General features: G+C 38.8%; 1 protein-coding gene across 1 annotated transcript in view; it reads left to right on the top strand.

Annotated features, from left to right (window-relative positions):
• FBN2 (fibrillin 2) overlaps window positions 1–13,565 on the top strand; it is a 224,600-nt gene extending 211,035 nt beyond the window's left edge. Inside the window, exons 60-65 of the mRNA XM_024120349.2 lie at window positions 394–510; window positions 1,135–1,263; window positions 2,980–3,099; window positions 8,008–8,239; window positions 9,484–9,655; window positions 11,677–13,565. Coding sequence (XP_023976117.1) covers window positions 394–510; window positions 1,135–1,263; window positions 2,980–3,099; window positions 8,008–8,239; window positions 9,484–9,655; window positions 11,677–12,051 — 1,145 coding nt within the window. The 3' untranslated portion in view covers window positions 12,052–13,565. The remainder of the gene's footprint in view (window positions 1–393; window positions 511–1,134; window positions 1,264–2,979; window positions 3,100–8,007; window positions 8,240–9,483; window positions 9,656–11,676) is intronic.
• The last annotated feature ends 1,342 nt before the right edge of the window (window positions 13,566–14,907 follow it).

The following is a 14,907-nucleotide window of genomic DNA, read 5'->3' as shown; positions in this document are numbered from 1 at the left end:
CATCAATTTTCAGATTCTGTTTTATTTTTGTTTAATCCCTTCTTTAATAGAAATAAGTGACCAGCCATGTACTAAACTGTGCATTAAATACAAGAATTATAACCTTTGGATATTAGTTTTGAGAACAATTCACGAACACCACTATGATTCATCCTTTCAGTTTTTTATTTTAAGAAAACTTTGTGGTATGTATTACCTTAGCCATCCTATCATTGTAGCCCATAATATTTATGCTGCTTAAGTATGTGAAAAGAAACCCCTTGCCATTTGCATATGGATATCTACAAAGCTTCCAACAAAAATCTAGACAAAATACTCCTGGTGGCTTCATGAGAAAGGAGGCAAAGCCAGATAACTCTGCTCCAATTTTCATAGGCTTCTCTTTCATTGCAGACCTTGATGAATGTCAAACCAAACAGCACAACTGCCAGTTCCTCTGTGTCAACACTCTGGGAGGTTTTACCTGTAAATGTCCACCTGGTTTCACACAGCATCACACTGCTTGTATTGGTAAGACAAAACTACAAAAGGGAAATTTTGCAAACTTTTAGTAGAAGCCTAAAACTGTACTTAAAAAACGGTAGAATAATGGCTCAGTATTTACATTAAAACCAATCCCTCATACTTAGTGGTCTAAAAATGTTGTTAATAATATATATATTTTTTCACTAGAACAATATGCAAAGGAAAAAATCCTGTATAGTCCAAGCACATGCACACAAGGTGTATTCCAGGCAATGTCTTTATATTGCATTCTAAATATAACCATGTTTGTTCAGATAAAATATGATTAAAGGCTCACTATAATTTAGAACATGCTAATGAACATGCTGGGGTTTTTTTTTTTTTTTATGTTAGAACACACACAGGTTAAGAGACTTTCAGTCTGTACTATCGAAAACCATGTCCTCAATTGACCCAAAATATGCTCTAATTTCAAATCTCTTGAAATATATTTTTTATGACCATTTTTGCTTTTAACATGACCATGAATAATGGTATACGTTTCCCTAAAATTCTGTTTTCACATCATGAAACTTAGGCTTTCATACTTCACTTTTTACTTCATGTAGTAAAATTTGAGTCATATAATAATTGGGAAGCTTGACGCTCTCCCACTTTGTGCTTTGCTAGACAACAATGAATGTGGGTCTCAGCCTTCACTTTGTGGAGCAAAAGGAATCTGTCAAAACACCCCTGGAAGTTTCAGCTGCGAATGCCAAAGAGGGTTCTCTCTTGATGCCACGGGACTGAACTGTGAAGGTGAGTTTATTTACTCAAATATTCTTATTCTAATACAGCAAACTGTTTTCTTTTAACTTCCAAGCCACTCAATGAGCAATTCAGATCATCTCAAAAGAAAAAAAAATTAACAAAATAAAACCCAGAAATTGATTTTTTTTCATAAATTTTCATATATCATTTTGGGGGCAGAGGAAAACCTTAATGTGATGAAACAAAAATTCTGTGAGTACAAGTTGGCTTCTAAAGTAACTGTTTACCTAATTACTGATCTAAAAAAGAATTGAACTGAAAAAGAATTCTGTACCTAATTTAGTTTACAGTAGTGTATGAGTATACCAGAAAAAAATTGGATGTCTGTTCCATGATACTTGAATTTGTAAATGTTACGTGTAAGACAAAGAACGAATTATAGAGAACCGAAAAAATGTACAGAAAGCTCTGGGGAAAACTGATGGCGATTTTATTTGGTCTGAGACTCCTGATTCACTCTCTTTTCTATAAAGTGCATTTCCTATAAAGTCTCTGTCACAATAGGTATTTCCTATTAAGTCCAAGGGAGCATTTAAGTGGGAATAAAATAAGAATTTGCCTGTGGTCAATAAAATATTATATTGTTCTTCAGTATTTCCATTGCAAGTGCTAGCGTATGAGACAGATGTACTAGGATTGGTAGCTTTTACAAAATGCTCATGCCAGAGATTCTGAGAGCATATACATCCCCTTTATATTTTTATATACAATTGTAATTTATGTCTTTATTGATATTAGTCACCCTTTAATTAATTATTCTTAGAAATATATGATTTTGAATTCTAGAAATATATTCAAAATTGTTAATATTCTCTAAGAATTACTCAAAGTTTTTAATATACTCTAAGAATTATAGGACTTTTATATGTATCTAATTTTCCACCAAGAAAAATTCAATTTAAAAATTTTCTATTTTAATATTTTGTATTCGAAGTCATTGAGACTTTGAAAGTATTCTGAACATACAGCTGCTTGCCATGTGTGAGTTTGGCTTGTAACCATCCACATAAGATATCATTTATTAATTATCCATATAAATTTGTTACGCATACATCAGACATGCCAATTTCATTTCACTTTTTATGGGTAGGTTTCAAAGCCTCAGTTGTCATTCCAGAAGAGTATGCATGTCTGAACAAAGAAATTATTCCATATGTGTCATAATACTATATCGTGTCTAAAAATAACATATTCAGAATACTTTAAATTTGCATCTAATTAATCTTGAATGGTAATAAAATTTTTTGTGTGCAAACCATTATACTTTTTAGGTATTTCTGTAGTGCTTGTATCTTCCCAAAAATGAGGATTACATGTCAATCACTTTTGAACCTACTGAAATATATAATGCAAAGATATTTATATCATTTACCAAATAAATCATACCGTATGTAGTTAATCCATCCAAAATGCACAACCACAATTTGTGGTTGCTATGGTTGATTTGCTGACATTAAGTTGTTATTTAGAGCACTGACGTGGCATGGCTGGTGGACAGCATAAGAATGATGTGGTTTCTTATCTCAGAACCGTTCTCTGCACCACCACTGATTAATAACCATGTGACTTGGAAAAATCACAGCCCCTCAGTATGTCTTGTTTGTTTGTTCCTGTGATAATAGTTACCCCAGGCTGTGTTTGGAGTTCATTTAAGAATAGTAGAAGAAAGGTTACATAAAGATCTTGCCGGGTTTGTTTTTGCAGATGTTGATGAATGTGATGGAAACCATAGGTGCCAGCATGGCTGCCAGAACATCCTGGGAGGCTACAGGTGTGGCTGCCCTCAAGGATACATTCAGCATTACCAGTGGAATCAGTGTGTCGGTGAGCACTCGCTTGTTACACAGCATCTGCTTTTCTCACCTTAAAGTATCTTTGAGTAAAAAGAACGAACAATAAAGACTGGCATTTCAGTGTAGCCTTTAAACCCTAGAACTTAAAAACCAGTACTTAGGACTGATGCATGGGGATCCATTAAACTAGTCTCTGTACGTGTGTGTATTTGAAAATATACATAATAAAAATGTTAAGTACCTAAATGGTAACTCAACTAGAGCTTTCATAATTTTAATTTTCTGCTAGGTGTAATTCTAAGTTTCTGAAGATGGTGTCAAGAATCATCATCCTCACTTGTTAAGGTCAGAGGGTTTTTATCGGTAATTTAGTATCTTTTGATTTGGGGTTGAAGGATTGCCCATCCATCCCCCTCATATAAATCTAAAGGGATTCAGATCAACTTAATGAGCACCATTCATCTGTGCTCTCCAGTCACATATTTAATGAAGGGGCTAACGGATTTTAAGGTAGAAAAAGTACCTAGTTACAGCAAATTCTGTTGAAAACTCCATACAAAAGTGTTTATAAAATAAAATCTGTAGGTACTCCGCTCCCTTTCTTGCACTTGATAGAGTCATGGAAATTCTCCTTTTAAGGAGAGATTGATCAAAGAGAACATTACTCTCTCCTTGAATAGCTGGCTAACTTAGTTAGCATATGCCTAATTTCTTGGCTCCATTTGAATGCCCTTAATAGAGGCACCATCCGACACAGTGTGACATTAGATGCTGGCACAGCAGAACAGAAAGGGGAACAGTGGTCCTGCTGAGAAACAACGGGGTACGTCCTGTTTCTCTGTAGTCATTTAAATTACCCCACGTGTATTTCAAATATTTTATTGTGAGCAATCCACTAAATACATTAACCTGATTTTATCCTTGGTGATCTTCTCGAAAGAAATTTCTAATGACAGTTTAGTGAATTGAGAAAATCAAGACACATTTCAAAGGAGGAAATGCAACTCTGAAAGTCATCGCAAGTCTGCTGTGGCCTTGTGCCAGGTTAAAGACAGATGCTTAGCCACACCACAAATAGACACTTGTGGGGGAAATGCAAAAACCACTAATGATCTAGGAGTTAAGGACAGAGTTTGAAAGGATTATCAAAATGATGAGTTAGGCAGCCAATCAAAATAACTTCGTAAGTTTAGTTTACTTCTTTTCTCTTCATAGAAAAAAAAAATGTCGCAGAAGTTGTTATGCCCTGATGTGTTGATTCATAAACAGAGATAAAGTGTAGGCACACTCTTCAGAACATAGGGAATGGTACTTTTTTAGATAGCTATTAAAACAGTGTGAAACGATTTTACTGTGTTTATAAAATGTGAGGCCCAACCCTCTATTTGGTTAATACCGCCGGCTTCTTGGTTAATTCTACAGAACTTAAAGCAAAAGAATGATCTTCTGATATTTCACACGTGTCAGCTTAACTAAAATTCTTGTTTCTAAAGTGATCATAAGTGGAAATAGGAACATGTATGGAGTATCAACTCAATTTCTAAGTTTTTCAGTTTCCTGGAGTTTCTATCTGTAAGCATTTAGTGCGAAAATAGCCGCACAGGTTTTCACTGACTTTGGTCTGACTTAAAGTCAGGGCTATGTGGTGTATCCCAGTTCTTGGTGGGATCCTTGGAATAGGCACTTAAGCAAGGCAGTCACCTCAAAGCAGCTCACGCTGGAGTCCAGCCAGAGGCCAGTGTGCCTCCTAGTCAGGAGAGACCCCCATGGGCAGAGGGCTAAGTGGTTTCAAAGATGAGTTCAAAGCTAAAGATACATAAGCAGATATCCCCAACTGCGAGAATTAATTTGTTAGCTTGCTCTGCTAAAATGGGCCTCTGTAACCAGCAGGCCCCTGGTAAGTAAGATGAAGCAGGGGTTTAATTTGAAAGATTCGAGATTCTTCTGTGCAGGGTTGAGCAGTCCAGCTGGTCTCTAATAAAATTGCTGACTTTCTTTCCTTGAACCCACAGAACACAGTTGGAATTTTAACTCAAATGTATGGCAGTAAGAGAATTAAACAACCCACTGGGAACTAATAAAAGCAACAAGTTAGCAAAATAACAAGCAAAATGCAAATCGAAAGGCCACAAATCATTTTTATCTGTCACTATGGGTATGAATATCTTCAGTTATTCATATGTTTGAGGGGGGGGAATATAGTATGAAGTATTTCAGACAGATTTAAGTGGGGTCCCCTTGTAAAAAGACAAAAGTGTTAGTGCATCAGATAACTTAAGTAATATTAAATTGTAAACCTACAGTGTTGTTAATACTACTACCAATTTAAGAAAAATGACAGTTCTTGTAAGTGTTAATAATGAAAAAAGTTTTTAATTCAAATGAATACTTTCAGAAGTTTCCAGCCAGTTACCACAGAACATTTATAACATTCTGGTACATAGATTGTACAGATTTAGGTAACATTCTCAAATATATGCAAGCATGACGATTATTCCAAATTGAAAATAAGGGAATATTATTAACATTTGCATATGATTACTTCTTAGTATATGAAGCTTTGGGTTATGTGGTGTCAGCAACTTCTAGTTCCTTGTATGTCCTTTTCAAAATAACTTGAACATGGTTTAGCGAGGCTTGAGTCAGCTCAAAGTAGGTCTCAAACAGGAACATATTTTCAAAGTCAGATTACCTAAGCCTATAGAATTATGCTGTGATGTACGTTCATATCATATAAATGTGAAGTCTATCCTGGTGCTTCCAAAAATTTTACCTATTTAAAAATGTTCTTGTCAGTGGTATGTTTAAAAGCAATTTATTCAACTAATTGGTTTTGCCTGGTAATTTTTCTACCTAACACAGTGTCGAATACTATATTCATAGCAGGATCATTTTGTTAAATTATAACCTAACTCACATTCTCCATTAGGAGAGAAACACCACATATAAATGTCAGATTTAATTATAAAAGCAGATGAGCCTTTGAGGCAGAATTCCAAGTCTTTCATATGTAGAAATAAAATAGTTATATTTATGTCATAAGTAGCCTGGTTATTAAGAATTTATTCATATACTTTCTCCCCATGAAATGAAGGCTAAGAATTTGTACATATTAGGTAATCATAGCACATTTCATATCCAGTAATTAAGAATTCTACAGGGCTTCCCTGGTGGCGCAGTGGTTGAGAGTCCGCCTGCCAATGCAGGGGACACGGGTTCGTGCCCCGGTCCGGGAAGATCCCACATGCCGCGGAGCGGCTGGGCCCGTGAGCCATGGCCGCTGAGCCTGCGCGTCCGGAGCCTGTGCCCCGCAACGGGAGAGGCCACAGCAGTGAGAGGCCCGCGTACCGCAAAAAATAAAAAAAATAAAAAAAAAAAAAGAAACTTTAGTTTCTAAAATTTTCTCTTTGATTTCTTTGTTGATCCATTGATTGTTTAGTAGTATGTTGTTTAGTCTCCATGTATTTTTCCAGTTTCTTCTTGTAATTGATTTCTAGTTTCATACCATTGTAGTTGGCAAAGATATTTGATATGATTTCAAAAAAAAAAAAAAAAAAAAAAAGAATTCTACATTTGGCAGTTTGGTTTAATTCTGAAACTATAATCACGATACAGAAATGTGCCTAATAACATCGGCTCTCTCAATAACCTCTGTGCCGTAGTTAATGAAGTTTAATTTCCTGTGTGAGAGGCCTCTTCACTGAGACTGTATCTGCATCTTCCGAAATCTCACTGAGCTTCTGCAGATAAGCACTTCCCTGTAGCTGCTGTGTCCCAGGGGTATGCCTAATTGCAAATGGGCCTGTTTCCCCACATGGGCTGAAACATAGACTTGTCAGGTATTAGGTAAACAGACAAACTATGCTCCAGTGCAGTCACGAGAATTTGAAAGAATTCCACGGACCAAATGTGACTGGTGCCCAGGGTGACTTTTGGATTATAATAATAAGCCCACAGGGGTCAAGCCACAAAATAGGTATCAACCAGTTAGTTAAGAGCAAAATTGTCGTCTCCAAAGTTAAAAGCACAATCAAGCTTTGAATTTGTAAAAATGATAAGAGCAGCTGAAAGTATCAACCTGTAATTATCTTGCTGTCAGGCATCTATGGTATAATGTGAGTAATTAAACTAGTAAAACCTATGTCAGCTGATGGCTTGGTGCAAACCCATGTCAGAAGGCAAAGTCTGCACTTGATGCATTCTCAAGTGTTAAAAGTGTATGAGGTTATTGGTTCAGAAGGTTCAATTAAATAATGTTTATTTCAGTTATTTTCATTTAAGGTATTTAAATTTTTTATCTGTTTTTCTTTCCATGTATAGTGAAGGCTTTGGGAATTGCTGGGAGAATGGATAAAAATACAGATATAAATAGAGGCTTTTAAAAAATTGACATAAAATTCACCTTTTAAAATGTACAGTTCAGTGGTTTTTAGTGTATTCTCACAGCAGTGTGCAAACGTCAACACCACAACATCTTCATCCCCCCAGAAAGAAACCCCATACCCATTAGAAGTCATTCTCCATTTCTCCCTCCCGCAGCTCCTGGCAACTAGTACTCTTCTTTCTGTCTCTGTGAATCTGTCTGAAGTATAGGCTTTTGAAGTAACCTTCTGATAAGAGAATAGAAGAGTTCTTCAGTAGTCAAACTGCAAATATCTGTCCCCAGAGGCTGCCAGGGTATTCAGAAAAACCTAGTACAAACAGAATATAAACGGGCGGGGCAAGGTTTTGTTTAAGTCATAATTTAGGGGGATTTGTTGGGTCTTGTTGTGTTTTTTTAAATTTCATAGGCTTTGCAAATTGACCATCAGGGTAAACATTTTAAAAATACGGTTCTAGAGCTATTTCCCCTGTAAAACTATAGGTACTTTGAAACTCAGCCTCTTCTTTGCCCCACTGCCCCTACCCCTTGTAAGAGTCTCTTGCTTTATGTTCATAGATGAGAATGAGTGCTCCAATCCAAATGCCTGTGGCTCTGCTTCCTGCTACAACACCCTGGGGAGCTACAAGTGCGCCTGCCCCTCTGGGTTCTCCTTCGACCAGTTCTCCAGTGCCTGCCACGACGTGAACGAGTGCTCGTCTTCCAAGAACCCATGCAATTACGGCTGCTCCAACACGGAAGGGGGCTACCTCTGCGGCTGCCCACCTGGCTACTACAGAGTGGGACAGGGGTAAGGCCCTCCACCTCCCTGCACACAGGAAGGCGAGCGTGGTCCAGCTCAGGCTGCCCTCCCTGTGTTCAGGCCGCCTGGCCGCCCGGCACTGGGTGGGGGAGTGCACGGTGATTAAAAGCCCACAAGGGAAAAGCATTGATCAGGGCACTTAGGTAATGGGAGGAGGAAGCACATGGAAGAAGAAGCACATGGAAGAAGGCATGTGGATTACCTCCTTTGTGGTGAGCATAAGACTCGAACGTGTGTACAGGTATCACTCTCTTGCCTCTTAAAATGGCTTGAGTGGATTCAGTTGGATCCCTCAAGGCCAGAGACAAGCAGTTGTCTAAAAATGCTGTGGCTCACGTGTTGTCAGAGACACCTGAGTTAAGAAGTACAAATGGAAATGGCTTCACCCCAGATTCTTCTGTGAATTTTGGCAGGTGCTAGCTCCATGCTCCCTGAGGAAGGAGTTGTTCCTGTCTTTGCTCATCTGGTTTTTTGTTGCACAGAGAGGATGCACCTGGTTGGTGTGACACTGTCTCCACAAGGCTGGGCTCCCTCCAACTAGTTGCACTTTCCCAAGTGCAGCTGTCTGAAGTCCTATCAGCTGCAGATGAGGTGCTGGCCACCTGCATCCTTCCTTCAAGGAAGCCAGTGCTCAACAGCATAGACGATAAGAGTTTAGGAGTCAATCAGGGTCACCCTCCTCAGAAGGAGCAGTGTGTGAGTCAGACACTGAGGGTCGTGAACTAGTATGTCCACTGTGGGTACATAATAATGCTTGAAACAGAAGTCTTGGTGTAGACAAGGGTCATTTAGAGCCAACTCGCTGAGTCTGTCACTAACCAGAATTGGAGTTCAGAAATCTCAGTTGGTAAAGCAGAGAGCTTTGTTGTGAGGAGCAAACATAGGCTTCAGGCTTTTGAATCAAAAGAACTTCCGGCACTCTCTTTGGAAATTCATACTTTGCTTTTATCTTCTTGATTTAACTACACATAGTGCTTCAGTCTAATTAGGATTGAAAATTGGGGAAACTTGGGGCTCACTCTTAGAAGAATTTTGCTTTTCAAAATAAAGGAGAATCTCACGTATTAAGTGTTGAAGAAAAGAGTTACCAAGACTATTAGGTTTTTATATTTATGATCTTAGGGTTTGCTTTGTGGGTTTCTTATTTTGGAAAAATCTCTGCTCTACCTCTGGGAAACAGTAGTCCACATTATAATGAAGTCTAACATCACCTTGCATCCTATTGCAAATAGCCACTGTGTCTCAGGAATGGGATTTAACAAAGGGCAGTACCTGTCAATGGATGCAGAAGTGGACGAAGAGAACGCTCTGTCCCCGGAAGCATGCTATGAGTGCAAAATCAACGGCTACTCTAAGAAAGACAGCAGACAGAAGAGAAGTGTTTATGAACCCAAACCCACTGCTGTGAGTAACCTCACTTTGTTTTGTCACCAGATTTTATCCATATGGAGTCACGTATATTTTGCAGTAAACTTTTATGTAGGTTTCAGCCTCAGTGAAGCTAAAACTGTCATGAAATTTATTGGCTAAATTCATGGACACACTATGGCACAGACAAGTAAATTAAAATTAGAGGCATTTTTAGCTCAAAACACAAGGACTGGGGGACTTTAAGATTCACAGTTTCAGATCATATGTTTTCATTTTTTGATTTGTGCCAGAAGGCAATAATATGTCCTTCTAGGAAATAACTATTTTGAAATGATTCAAAAACCAAAATTATTTTGAATCTGTCCAGTTCTGTTGTATATATATGTAGTGCACTGGGGTGATTTTAATTTTCAGTAGGTAAGCCAACTAGGTCTTATATAGTAATATTTATAAGACAGGTGTTCCTCCCATAAAGAGTTTATCTCCACATAACTTGTATTTTGTAAGGAGCTGAAGATCTGAATTGCCTGCTGCTGCTATGTCTTTGCTGTTCATAGTAGTTAGCAGAGTGGTTAAAGGGGCGGGCCACAGACTTCATGATTTTGAATATGTTCCCTGATCCTCCCTACTTACTACCCATGTTACATGGGCCATTTTACTTAACCTCTCTCTACCTCAATTTCTTCACCTGTGAAATGGGAATAAAAATAATTACCTCTGAAGGCTGAGAAGAAGATTGCGTGATTACTGTGAAGCTCCTGGAACGGTGCCTGGCATAAGCATCGTACGTGTTCTCCGAATAGTACCCGGTATCTGGAGATGTCTTCCTCCAGACATCAGGGAGAGTACCATCCTTGTCAGTTAGTGTTACTGCAGAATTCCCCATCAAAAAACCTAGTCTTCAACTCACTGGCTGTGTGAATTGGGCAATTTGTTTCAGTTTACTGGGCCTCAGAAACTTATATGTAAGACTAGATAGACTTGGCTAGCCAAAAAGTCTCTGGTTCTATTTTATAATAATAAATAGGCCAGCATTACATTTCCCTTGCATAGACTGAGGTGTCTAACTGATATTTAAATATGGCAACTGAGATATTCATCAAGTATCCCAAACTACAAATCCAGAAATTCTGTTCATAAAACCTTCCCATCGTAGTTCTGGGGACAGGATTTTGTCTGCACACTGATGGGGGCACTTCTGCACCATTTTTCTCAAGTTCTTGGCAGGCACCCACTCCAAGCATTGATTTTTTTTTTTTTTTTTTTTTTTTTTTTTTTTTTTTTTTTTGCCTGTCTTACTGAAATAGCATTCCTAAACCTCCCATACCGCTGACTGAGGGAGACTTGGTTCATCTGGGCCGTGCCCCGTTGGCTATTGATTTTTTTTTTTTTTTTTTTTTTTTTTTTTTTTTTTTTTTTGCCTGTCTTACTGAAATAGCATTCCTAAACCTCCCATACCGCTGACTGAGGGAGACTTGGTTCATCTGGGCCGTGCCCCGTTGGCTTTTTACCAAAGCTGGTTCAAACCTGAGCCCTGACGACTCTGCAGGTCCCTCCCTCTGCACTAACAGCTCCCAGCAAAGACACTCACTCATGGTTTGTGACCATAAAATCAACCAGGGCCTTCAGAGTGAAGAGCCCTCTGGGGACAGTCCCTGCTGTTAGATAACAGCTGCACTTCTCATTTTACCTCCAGCAAAAAAAAAAAAAAAAAAAAAAAAATTACAGTCATTTCCTAAATTGTCTCTTGTTTATTATTAATAAGCAAGCATGATATTCCATAAACTCAACAAAAAAAACTTGAAATGTGAGTGCTCCCCGTAGGCCCAGACCTGTAACTTTACCTGGATAAGGCTGAGTGAGAAGTCGTAAAGATTTACAGGGCCTACTCTGTGGAATTGACCTTTTCTCCCAGCCTACAGTAAGTTACAAGCAGAGTGCGGAGGGGCAGAGATACATCGTCCTTGTGGCTGCACCCCGACAGCAGGCTCCTTTCGAGTCATCTACCTGTGCTGTCGAAGCTCTTCCCACATCGTTTCCTGCTCTTTCTCCAGGTTGAACAGATCAGCCTGGAGAGTGTCGACATGGACAGCCCCGTGAAAATGAAGTTCAACCTTTCCGGCCTTGGCTCTAAGGAGCACATCCTAGAACTCATGCCCGCCATTGAGCCACTCAACAACCACATCCGCTATGTCATCTCCCAAGGGAATGACGATGGCATCTTCCGCATCCACCAAAGGAATGGGCTCAGCTACTTGCACACGGCCAAGAGGAAGCTTGTGCCTGGCACATACACACTGGAAGTCACTAGCATCCCTCTCTACAAGAAAAAGGAGCTTAAGAAACTGGAAGACAGCAATGAGGACGACTACCTCCTAGGGGAGCTCGGGGAGGCTCTCAGAATGAGGCTGCAGATTCAACTCTATTAACCCCTTGCAGACTTGGTTCCAGGCTCAAATCCCTGCACAGCCAGCCTTCAGAAGCCTCTGAGAAATCAATGACTAATTTTAAAGAGGAAAAAAAAAAGACTTTTATTTCTTTCCTCCCTGTCTCAGACTTTAGAATGTTGACCCTCACAGGGAGTGATAATTAGACTCTGGTGTGGCCAAAGATTTGAGTACAGAGGCAACCGTGGTTACTGTATTTTCTATATAACTTCACTTTAAAATATATTAAAAAAAAAAAACCTAAATATTCAAGAGATCAGCATATGGCACTAAATGCACAAGAATAATGTGAGCTTTTTTTTTCCTGTTAGCAGTCTGTAACACTTTGGGTATTTTGCTATAGTTGCTAATTAAAAAAATATAGATGTTTATTTATTTTTAATGCAGTAATATATGGAGAAATGAACAAACTATGTAAACAAAAAGGGAAACTCACTTGTTTTTCTTTAGATTTATAAATTTGAGCTATTTCTTTTAGAGGTGCTTTTTTAAAAATTCAGTAGATTCAAGAGGTGTTTCCGTTGGTTTTCTGCCAGTCATCCAACTGGTACACATCTGATTATTTTAAAGGAAGCCTCACAGAGCTGAACGGGCAGTGTAATCAACGTGTCATTAGATCCTTTATAAAGGAGATAAAAGCCAGAGCAGCTCATTGTGATGATATTTCACATCACCAGACACACCAGGCAACAGAAGATGAAGCACAACCACTGTAGCAAAATACCTTGACTGCTTGTGAGACCAGTAGCGTTGCAGGCCAAACCGTACTGTATTTCCTTCTCATAACCTCAAGGAAGCACATGTGCTACCCACAACACCTCATTCTTACCCAGGGCGTGCTGCATACTTGTGGTACTGTAGGCAGCTGAAGAACTGCTGTTCCTTCGGAAAGGAACACCTGGCGTTCTGTAGTGTTTGGTGCTGTCTTAGATTAATGGTGCATTTATTATGTTCAAGCTATTTCAGGATTGCCATATGTGCAAACAAATCATGCAGTACAGCCAAGGAATATATGTTGTTTTTTTTAAATCCATTTTTTTTAGAATTTTCATTAATACTGTAGTTATACACCATATGTCTCGTTTTATCATAGCCTATTGTGTATGAAAGATGTTTGTACAATGAATTGATGTTTAGTTTGCTTTAGTCATTTAAAAAGATATTGTACCAGGATGTGCTAATAAGAGTACGTCCCCGCGTTCTTCTCAACCCAAGAACCTGTCCCTGGACCAGTGACCAAACCTCATATGTGAAATGGCCAAAGCACATGCAGGCTCTGGGTTGTTCCTCTCACACCTGTGCTGACCAAAGATTAGTCACCAGTTAGATCCAGTTTGGGACTTTGTTTTGTTTTCTAATAACTAAAAAAAACAAACAGTGTAAATTTGTAATCAAGTGTTTATGAGGAAAAACTTATGGCTTTTGGTTTTGTTTGTTTTCGTAGGTCTGTGTATCAAATATGACACTTTTCTTGCAATAAAGCTTATTTTGGGGTAGCTTTCTGACTGAGAGTTTTATGGGACTACAACCCCTGTTTTGTTTGTGGGAGGGGCTGGGGGCTTTGCTTACAGGGACCTGTATGAAAGTACCAGAAGGAAAGCCAGGCACATTTACAAGAAAACAAGCCACTGCTGTCAAGTCTGTGACACAAAGTAAGCAGGAGTGTTCAACTGACAATTACAATGTAAGGTTATATTCAAATTGAAGGACACAGTCAAGGCGGTTGGTTGTTCACTTCTGTGTAGACTCTAAGCCTCCAAGGACCCATCTTCCTAAAGACCTCAGAATCTCTTCACTTCATCCTCACCTGTGGTTTGAGTGCCATTGTGTTAAAGCACCCTAAAACACCTGTGAGGAAGTGAAACATTCTCTTAAAGAGTCTTCCTTCTTAGGGTTTTCCTGAACTTGAGTGTTTAGGCAAAAGTATGCAGCAGGCATACCCCAGGCCAAATGGCACCTTCACCAAAACTAACAGGAAGAGAGCTTCCTGTGTCTTGCAGTGTTGTACACTGTCCTCAGAGGACAAGTGTACAGATAGGAGAAGTCGTTTAACAGGGACTCTCTTCTGATACACAGCTGAAATGAGAACAGACACGTCTCTGAAGTTAATTCCATACAAAGTTTGAGAATGTGTGTGCTGAAATTTTTCATCCAAGGAATAAGAAAACAAGGAAATAGTATGACTGATCTTAACGCTGTTCTTAGCCAACCAGAAATTAGCTGCATAGAATAAGGGAAGTATTTGCCTTGAGGCATCCTTTAAAACTTAACATGAATCTTCAGTTTCATCTGGCATCTGTTACTGGTACAGCATGAGTGCTGTAATATGAAGTCACCTGGAACCAAATTTGACCCTGAATGTTGAGCAACAGTACTCTTAGTTTAGCTTTAACCTGCTCTGGAGGAAGTTCGAGAATCCACACCATTAGGTGCTTTACACAGAAGAGAGAAAAAAATAAAATCATCAGGTGCTTTACACAGAAGAATGTACTAGAAGGAAATGACTACTTCAAGATGCTCCTTCCAGGAAGAACCTTTCTGGGCACATCTGATAGCTTTATTGCAACTCTGTTACTGTGAGCACTGAAACAGCCATGATTAGTTTGTACCTCTCTGGTAACTAAATGCTAATGATATATCCTGTACCATTTTGTCTTTCTCATTAACTGTCCCCTCAGAAATTACCTTGGCTAAGTTACAGAAAACTTCACACAAGACTAAATAATGTAAGCCCAGACATATAAACCAAGTCCAGCAGGTACATGTAATAGTAAAATAATAAGCAATAATTTGGTCTTCAGCTGACATGAATTCCTTTTCCACTAGCATTTAGATTTG

The sequence above is a fragment of the Physeter macrocephalus genome, chromosome 8 (assembly GCF_002837175.3).
Source record: "Physeter macrocephalus isolate SW-GA chromosome 8, ASM283717v5, whole genome shotgun sequence".
Classification (NCBI taxonomy): domain Eukaryota; kingdom Metazoa; phylum Chordata; class Mammalia; order Artiodactyla; family Physeteridae; genus Physeter; species Physeter macrocephalus.
Note: the sequence above shows the minus strand (reverse complement) of the source record. Positions and strands in the feature narration are given on the sequence as shown.